Genomic DNA, 9,472 nt, shown 5'->3' with positions numbered 1-9,472 from the left:
TTTTATTTTATTTTATTTTATTTTATTTTATTTTTAGAGATAGAGTTTTGCTCTTGTCGCCCAGGCAGGAGTGCAATGATGCAATCTTAGCTTACTGCAACCTCCACCTCCCGGGTTCAAGTAATTCTCCTGCCTCAGGCTCCCGACTAGCTGGGATTATAGGCACCTGCCATCATGCCCAGCTAATTTCTGTATATTTAGTAGAGGAGGGGTTTCACCACGTTGGCCAGGCTGGTCTCGAACTCCTGACCTCGGATGATCCACCCGCTTTGGCCTCCCAAAGTGCTGGGATTATAGGCATGAGCCACCGCAATCAGCCCCTTCAACTTTTATTTTCAGTTCTAGGGTACATGTGCAGGATGTGCAGGTTTGTTACGTAGGTAATCGTGTGCCATGGTGGTTTGCTGCACAGATCAACCCTTCACCAAGGTATAAAGCCCAGTGACCATTAGCTATATTTCCTGATGCTCTCCCTCCCACTGCCTTCCCCCCAACAGGCCCCAGTGTGTGTTGATCCCCCCCATGTGTCCATGTGTTCTTATCATTTAACAGTTCTTTCACCCAAATAAAAGCACCCAACTCTAGAACTATACTTGATAGCTATGAGACATTTTCACAACTACCATCATACCACATGCTCTCAACAGTTCCATAAGGCAGATATTATAGATATTATCATCCCATTATACAGATGAGGAAACTGAGAACTAAGAAGGGAAAGTGATCCGTATAAAGCTGCACAGTATGGCCAGGCGCGGTGGCTCATGCCTGTAATCCCAGCACTTTGGGAGGTCAAGGTGAGTGAATCACCTGAGGTCAGGAGTTCGAGACCAGCCTGGCAAACATGGTGAAACCCATCTCTACTAAAAATACAAAAAATTAGCCAAATGTGGTGGCACGTGCCTATAATCCCAGGTACTCAGGAGGCGGAGTTTGCAGTGAGCCAAGATTGCACCACTGCACTCCGGCCTAGGCAGCAGAGCAAGACTTCGTCTCAAAAAAAAAAAAAAGTTGCACAGTAGGTGGCAGAGCTAGGACTCAGAACTGGGTCTTCAGACTCTGGGTTCTTCCTCTGTTACCAGAGCGTACTAAGCCAGCACTGGGAGTGGGGGGGTAAAAGCCTGTTTCTCGATTTCCCTCACACACAAGACCTCTCTTGACTCCTCAGACATCTTGTATGCATGGGACCAGTGTTACTATCTCCACTTTACAGACAAGGAAGCTAAGGTGCAGGCCCAGCTTCCTTGTCTGCAAGCTTCAAGTCTATGTACTACCAAGCAGCAAAACTGGGCCTGGAACTCACACATGCGTGTCTGCGAACCCAGCGCTATCTCCAGGAAAACACAGCCTCTCCCTGCTCGAGCCTGACCCTCAGCCTTCTCTGCCCCTCCCTGCACTTGCCTTCCAGTCAAGCTGATTCTGGATAAATACTACTTCCTCTGCGGGCAGCCCCTCCACTTCATCCCAAGAAGCCAGTTGTGTGACGGGGAACTGGACTGTCCCTTGGGGGAGGACGAGGAGTACTGTGTCAAGAGCTTCCCCGAAGGGCCTGCAGTGGCAGGTGAGTGCAGGGTCTGAGGGGGAAAAGCGGGCTCAGCAGGAGGTCTGCTCAGGCCCCCATGACCCACTGCATAGCATCTGCCACCTACTTGTCACTTTTCATCCTTGTTGTATAAGGTTCTTTTTTTGTTTTGTTTTGTTTTGTTTTGTTTTGAGACAGAGTGGTCTGTCGCCCAGCCTGGAGTGCAGTGGCTGGGTCTCTGCTCACTGCAACCTCTGCCTCCTAGGTTCAAGTGATTCTTCTGCCTCAGCCTCCCAAGTAGCGGGGATTACAGGCGCCTGCCACCATGCCTGGCTGATTTTTGTATTTTTAGTAGAGATAGGGTTTCACCAGGTTAGACCGGCTGGTCTTGAACTCCTGACCTCAGGTGATCCACCTGCCTTGACCTCCCAAAATGCTAGGATTACAGGCGTGAGCCACCACGCCCAGCTGTGTAAGTTTCTTGAGAGCAGGACCATGTCTTGTCTACCTTTGTATCCCAGTACTTAACACGCAGCAAACAGTAATTATTTGATGAACAAATGTGAGTCAGAAAAAACAGAAAATTGTAACTGAGCCTGCCCCATTCCTGCTGCACCTGGGTGAGTTTCAGGCAGAGGGCTAGACTGGGTGACCTTGGGGCATTCTGCCTTTCTATGAGATCTGTTATTTCAAGGAGACTAGAAAAGAGACTACTCAGCCACTTCGCCAGCTATTGGTCCTTCTATTCATTAGTGTTTGTTGAGATATGCTATGTGACGGGACTGAGCCAAGTCCTCCCAATGAATAGGAGATGTTTTGAGCATAAAACCCATGTTCTCTATTGGACTGGGCTCTTCTACCTTCATCCCCCTGCTGCCTGGGCTCTGAAGAAAAAAAAAAAGCTAGCTAGGAGATGGGTGACGGGGCTTCTGAGGGCAGGGCTGAGTGACTTCCTGTGCATTTGCCCTTACTTTATCAGAAGTCAAATGCCCACGAGCACCTGTCATCCTACTGCCAATAGGACTTCTCACTCAACCTCCCACTCTGACCTTACCTGGAGAAGGACCTAGGTCCCTCTCTGAGAAGTTTCCCCAGGCTAGGCAAGTTGTACGGACCATGGATGGGTATGTGGTCCATACAATTTTAACAAGTTGTATATGGTCACTGGGTAAAGTGACCGCATAATTGATCATCAAAACTGATACCTATAAGAGCAAAAAGGGGCACTATGAAGCCAGGGCAACAGGTCAAAATGGAGACTGACCCCAGGACATCCGGTCATGCTAGCTACTGTCAAAATGAGGCCCAAATAGACAAAGTCAAATGGAGGAAATTCCCTTGATGTTGAAAGTGTTGGGGATCTGTGGTACCCCCAGTTCTAGGTTGGGGGAGCTTGGGCTGGTCTCATGATGAGTTCTGAGGGGGATGGGCCAGATAGATGCCCCCCTTCCATCTAACCCAGGTTCCTTTCCTCCCAGTCCGCCTCTCCAAGGACCGATCCACCTTGCAGGTGCTGGACCCAGCCACAGGGAACTGGTTCTCTGCCTGTTTTGACAACTTCACAGAAGCTCTGGCCGAGACAGCCTGTAGGCAGATGGGCTACAGCAGGTAAACAACCTGGGTCATTCTCCTTTTTCCCTCCCTCTTCTTTCCTCCTCTGCCCCCTTTCCTTCCTCTCTTCTTCTCTCTTTCCTAAAAAATACAGGCATTGGAGCCAGGCGGAATTGCTTTTGAATCCCAGCATTTCACTTATAAGCAACAGGAAGTTAAATTTCCTAAGCCTCGGGTTCCTCAAGAGTGAATTGGGGGAAGTAATGCCAACCTCATAGGATGGTTATGGAATGCCAACGAGAGAATGTGTGCTGCCCTCCAACACACACACACACTTCTAGCTTCTATACAGTCCTCGCCTTTCCTTTACCCCTCGACCTTCACTCCTGTGTCCTGACTTTGCAAGAAACTCTTCCTGCCCAGTAATACAAAACCCTAATTAACTTATTCAAAGTTTCATTGGTTAAGATTTAGCTTAAGTGAGCCTAGTTCCAGTGGGGCCCCATCTTCAGCAATCCCAGATCTCTCTGCAAATTTCAAAAGCATTTCCAAATCTGGAGCAGATGAAAAGGTGTAAGATTATAATAAGAGTAATTTGCATTTTTTATATTTATATTCATTTGATTTTGGCAGAAAACCAAAAAGATGGTTATTATATCTATTTCATAAATAGACTCAAAGGAAGTAAGTAACTTGCTAGGGCAGCAGTTGGGAGGTAGAGGGCTGGAATTTGAGCCCAAGACCCCTAATTTTTGTGCATTAGGAGTTCTCATACTGTTTCTGTTTCTAGACTGGGTAATTCTTTATTCTCATGCGGAACCCATGCATTCAGTGCAGAGTGAGATAACCTATCTCGGGCAGTCTTCAAACTTCTTCAGGATTCTAAGAGACTGGACCCAGAGACTAGGCCAAAAAGAAAACCAAAAGACAAAATCAAAAAAGCTCTACCAGGCAGACATCACCAATCAATCACAGAACTCTCTCCCATGGATTCGTAATGCAGCCTCAAAGTCCTTTTTCAGTAAATGCTCTAGGCAGCCATTACAAATTAATCAGAATTCTTTGCTGCTCTTTTCTTGCTCATCAGGCTTCTGCTCCTCTCTACTCTCCGTGGGGTGCAACTTCCAGTACCCTCTAGAAAGCATACCCTGCCACCTTCATTTCAGGGAGAGTGAGAGAGTTATGCCTCAACCTGCCATTCTCTCCTCTTCCCGAAGGAGCCCAGCCTTGCTGAGGCCAGCCCCTCCTCCCCACTGTAGTCCAGTCAACTGCTGCGTCAGCCTGTCAGCCCCGTACCCGGCAGAGCAGGCTGAGGCTTGGTGGTGAAACCCAGGTGTCTCCAGGGGTTCTTAAGGTTACAGGCTCCTGGAATTTCTGTCCCTTTGGAGCTCACTAAGGCACCAAACCACCTGACTATTGTACTTTACAAAATCAAAGTTCATCAGAATCATTCATTGGGATGGAATTGGTGAACAGAAGTTAATTCCCATTTCCTGGGAATGTCCATTTCCATCATATTCCCTCCTTCTAGATCTCAGATTTCTCTACTTTCTTTCCTCCCTCTAGATTGGAGGCCCTTCTCCTGGTCCATGCATTTTTTTTTTGACAGAATCTCACTCTGTCACCCAGGCTGGAGTGCAGTGGGGCAATCTTAGATCACTACAGCTCCCACCTCCCAGGTTCAAGCGATTCTCTCACTTCAGCCTCCCGAGTAGCTGGGATTACAGGCACCTGCCATTATGCCTGTCTATTTTTTGTATTTTTGTAGAGACAGGGTTCCACCATGTTGGCCAGGCCAGTCTTGAAGTCCTGACCTCAGGTGATCCACCCACCTCAGCCTCCCAACGTGCTGAGATTGCAGGCATGAGCCACCACGCCCGGCCCCATACATCTTTTTAGAGAAGGGGAAACTGAGGCTTGGAGAGACCCAGGAAAAGAATGCAAACTGCCCAAGGCCACACATCAAACTAGTGCCAGAACCAGGGACAGAACCTAGATTATGAGGACTCTTAAAACCGACTCTAGTCCTCCCAGGTCCAAGACTTGCGTCCTACTAGGAAGTGCCAGCATCCCTGCCTGAGAATGTACCAATCCACCAGTACCATTGATTGACCCAGCCCTCCATGGAGAGCTTGTACTAGCATTACTAGCATGGTTGGGGATGGAAGGAAGAGATTTAGAAGAGGCAAATTTAGTAAATGAACAATCAGAGAGATGGAATTAATCAGGGAAGGCTTCCTGGAGGAGGAAAAACTTCAACCCAAGGTTTGAAAGCAGGCAAGCATGGATTAGCAGAGAGAAAGAAGGAGGGTGGTCCAATGGAGAGAAATGTTTGTCTGGATTCACATGAAGACAGATCCAGTCCTGTTCTATTAAATAACTCTAAGGGGCCCAAAAACATACCCCCACCATCAAAGTCAGACTAGATGTCTTGTTTGGAGAACCAAATATCCACATTCCAACTCCCTCCCAGGTGAGAAGGGAGCTATCCTCGGCCCCTATGCCTCTTTGTTTCCTGGCTATGAACCAGAAGACATTGTTGGGATATTTGAAATAGGGACAAAGCTGGGAGTTTGGAAAGGAGACCCCCTCTAACATTTCTCCAGGGCTCTGGGTTCTGGATTTAGAGTCCCCACCCAAGAAAGCAAGTCACATCAGCACTGCACCAAGGCTTGAGTCGGGGGATGCCAAGGGTATATTCTTTATTGTATAAAGCAGGCCCCATCTTCACTGACTAAGACTACCTCCGCTCCCCTGCCTCTCCCCACCAGGCATTCTCTGCCACTCTGTCTCCTGAGAGTGGGGGTCAACTCTGCTATCTTGTTCCAACCCCCTGCCCCCAGCTCACAACTCTCTCTTCCTCTTGATGCGAGCAGCAAACCCCCTGCCCCCAGCTCACAACTCTCTCTCCCTCTTGATGCGAGCAGCAAACCCACTTTCAGAGCTGTGGAGATTGGCCCAGACCAGGATCTGGATGTTGTTGAAATAACAGAAAACAGCCAGGAGCTTCATGTGCAGAACTCAAGTGGGTAAGTGAGGGGCCTCCTTCTGGCCTACAGAAGGACCACATATGGACGCTGCTCTTCGGGCTGCAACCAGCTTACCTGGAACACCAGGCGGCCAGGGGAATGTCAGGCAGACATCAGGAAGAACTCCCAGCTAGACAGATCACTCAATGCCAAGAGCTACAGACGCACATTTTGGAGAGGTTTTCTATGTTGACTTGTTTTTAACACAGTGGACAGCTGAACAAAGTGTGCTGTCCTACTCGAAGCCAGAGGGATGGATAATGTGACCTTTCCATCAATCTGGATAGTAAATAGTTTTTGCTACTGCTGTAGGTTTTCTAATAAATTGCCCAATAGGAAAGATTCCAATGTCACTTTGTCCTTCCCTAACACTTACCCAGCCAGAGCTCCCCACCTTCTTGAGGCTCCAGGGAAGAGGTTCCCTGGCCCTTATAGGTAGCCTCTTCCTGAGCCTTGCCACCCTGCATTAGAGCACAACATCCGGATGAAATCTGTCGCACTGCTGCAAAGTGGCTCAGAGAGGAGGCTGGCTTCTTAGCACTCAGGGATGTTGCTGAGGGCTGCTTATTCACCGTAAGTAAATCTTGAAAAGGACAGGGTTGGTAGCAGAATGATCCTTTGCCTAAAATGTCATCAAAATCCCATTCTTCCATTTGGGAAGCTTGCAGTGCTGTAGACTCTGTTCCGGGCTCTGCCCTCTTCTCTCTTAAGTCCCAGGATCGCAGGCTGGGCTTTGAAGCAGGCAGGGCCCAACACACAGTAGGTACTCAGCTGTGGGGGTGTTGAATCCAATCAAAGGGAAATGTCAGTGCAGGAAATACAATGATGTCAATGCAGTCTCCAGGTGTTCTCCATTGTGCATCTTCCAGATTCCCAGGTATTGAGGGGACTTGAATTAGCAGCCCCAGGAGGCCTGAGTCCCTGCCTCCCAGCTGAGGGAGATGCTTAAATCACAGGGCACTGTGTCTGTCTTCCAGGTCCTGTCTCTCAGGCTCCCTGGTCTCCCTGCACTGCCTTGGTGAGTACCCCCGATCTCTGAGGGTTTGGGGCCCGGGCCAGCAATGAGCAGGCAGGAAGACCTTCATCTTTACTAATAAATTTCTGGGAATCCAAGTTTCATCTGCTTGGATCTACAGCCCTTGGCCTTGCAGGTCAATGCTCCCTCAGGTTGTGGTGTGAAGAACTCCCTTCTACCATCGCACATGGCTCCACAACAGAAGTGGAGACCTGGGAGAAGGCATTAGGAAGACTGAAAATGGCAGGATGGGGCCCCCACTGCCTCCCACCCATGGTCAGGGCCCACATAGCCTTTTTTGTCACAATCAGCTCAGGTATCCAAGATCAGATTACCCACATTTATTATTTGAGCTATTCATTGAACCGTTAGAATGTGTCTCACTCTGTCAGTTGCTGGCTAGAAGTAGAAAATACCAGATGAGTGAAATAACTGGCCCCCATCCTTGGTAGCTTATGACTAAGTAAGAGAGAGATGCAAGACAACATGTGGAAAATGCGAAACTGAGCAGCAGTCACAGTTGACATGCTGTAGAGAGAGATGGAAGAGGGCCAGAAGACCCATTCACTTCCCGTGTGGCCTGACCTCCCTGAAGTTCATTTTCCTAAGAAGTCTTTTAGTCCAACTGCCCATTAAGGATCTCTAGGGACCCTTCTAGCTCTAAGAGAGGAGATCAGAAAAGAAATGAAGCAGTGTGGCTCAGCTCATCCCACCAGCTTCATGGAGAACTGAGATGGGCCTGGAAGGATAACCAGAAATTAAAACACCTAAGAGAAGAAGAAGGTCACAGCACTGCCTCTGCAGTTTAGGAGTGCATACACTTCCCTGTAGGATGTTGAGAGTTTAATTCATTATCGTGTACCCCACCACCGCCATCCCACAATACCTAGTGTGTGGGATCTGACATGTGGTGGTTGGTCAATGAATGAATGAACGAATGGATGGATGGTCACGCCATCTGAGGTTCTGCAGTGAGTAGCCCTGCAGGCATGAAGGAGTATAAGTGGCAGGTCCTCCCTTGAGGGGTCTCTGTGTTGCCAAGAAGACAAGACCTAAGCACAACCACACTGAAAGTGTGGCCAACACCTGCGACAGCCTGTGGGAATTCCAGAGAAAGGGAAATTCCCAGGGACTGGGGGCCCAGGCTGAACACTGAAAAATGCATCTGTAGGCTCAGGGAGAGAAAACCCATGTCTGTCCTGCCCACCACTCTCTCCCAACACCCAGTCCTGCCCCAAGACGGAGGGCACTCGACACAAACTGGTTTGATTAATGAATGATTTAGAATTCAGTGGTCCCCAACCTTTTTGGCACAAGGGACCATTTGCATGGAAGACAATTTTTCCACAAACCAAGCAGGGAATAGAGATTAGATTCTCTCTCTCTCTCTTTTTTTTTTTTTTTTTTTTTTTTTTGAGACAGAGCTTATCACCCAGCCTAGAGTCTAGTGTCACGATCTCAGCTCACTACAACCTCCACCTCCTGAGTTCAAGTGATTCTCCTGCCTCAGCCTCCCAAATAGCTGGGATTACAGGCACCCGCCACCATGCCCAGCTAATTTTTGTATTTTTAGTAGAAATGGGGTTTCACAATGTTGGCCAGGCTGGTCTTGAACTCCTGACCTTAGGTAATCTGCCAGCCTGAGCCTCCCACAGTGCTGGGGTTATAGGCATGAGCCGCCGCACCCAGCCTAGATTCTCATTAAGGAGCACACAGCATAGACCCCTCACACGTGCAGTCCACAATAGGGTTGGTGCTCCTATAAGAATCTAATGCCACTGCTGATCTGACAGGAGGTGAAGCTCAGGTGGTGATGCTCACTTGCCCTTGCTGCTCACTCCTGATGTGCGGCCGCGCTCCTAACAGGCCATGGACCAGTACTGGTTTGAGGTCCGGGGGCTGGGGACCCCTGATTTAGAGAACTAGGAGAGGAGGCAGCATTTCAGGGAAGGGCATCTTTTTGGATCAAAAACAGAATGACTTTTTAGAGAACTACAAGCAGATCAATTTGGCTAGACGAGGCTTTATATGAAACAGCAGGAGACTTCCAGGAGTGGAAACTCTGCTTTGCCTCAAGGAAGGTCCTGAAGGGCTTCAGTGAGTGGGCAAGGTGGCATGGAGAAAGCAGTGTTTGAAATCAGATGGTGTTTCAAAAGCACCAGCCTAGCACGGCGCCTGACATATTGGAAAGGGAAGCAGCCTTTCCCGTTTAGAATGGCCACCGCGGTGGTGGCTGCCAGAAGAATTGGAGAGGCAGAGCATGGGTGGAGAGGTGGGACCTGAGGGCTTTACAGGAGTTCTGGGGGTGGTGGGGTGTGAAAGCCAGGTCAGTGGGAAGACAGAATATCAGATTGA

General features: G+C 48.9%; 1 protein-coding gene across 8 annotated transcripts in view; it reads left to right on the top strand.

Moving 5' to 3' along the window:
* The window catches only part of TMPRSS4 (transmembrane serine protease 4), a 45,008-nt gene that overhangs the window by 26,432 nt on the left and 9,104 nt on the right, over window positions 1-9,472 (top strand). For 4 of the 8 annotated variants that reach the window (XR_004270887.1, XM_032285357.1, XM_032285363.1 and 1 more), the window contains exons 4-7: window positions 1,409-1,561; window positions 3,001-3,130; window positions 5,968-6,102; window positions 7,080-7,120. Coding sequence is in view for 7 of the 8 variants with exons in the window: in XM_032285357.1 (XP_032141248.1) it covers window positions 1,409-1,561; window positions 3,001-3,130; window positions 5,968-6,102; window positions 7,080-7,120 (459 nt within the window). In the remaining variant the exon portion in view is untranslated. The remainder of the gene's footprint in view (window positions 1-1,408; window positions 1,562-3,000; window positions 3,131-5,967; window positions 6,103-7,079; window positions 7,121-9,472) is intronic. The other 4 variants (XM_032285359.1, XM_032285360.1, XM_032285361.1 and 1 more) reach the window with 3 other exon arrangements.

This window comes from Sapajus apella, unplaced genomic scaffold, assembly GCF_009761245.1.
Source record: "Sapajus apella isolate SASKATOON/1434 unplaced genomic scaffold, GSC_monkey_1.0 scaffold16, whole genome shotgun sequence".
NCBI classification, from domain to species: Eukaryota; Metazoa; Chordata; class Mammalia; order Primates; family Cebidae; genus Sapajus; species Sapajus apella.
This window is presented reverse-complemented; position numbering and strand designations above follow the sequence as displayed.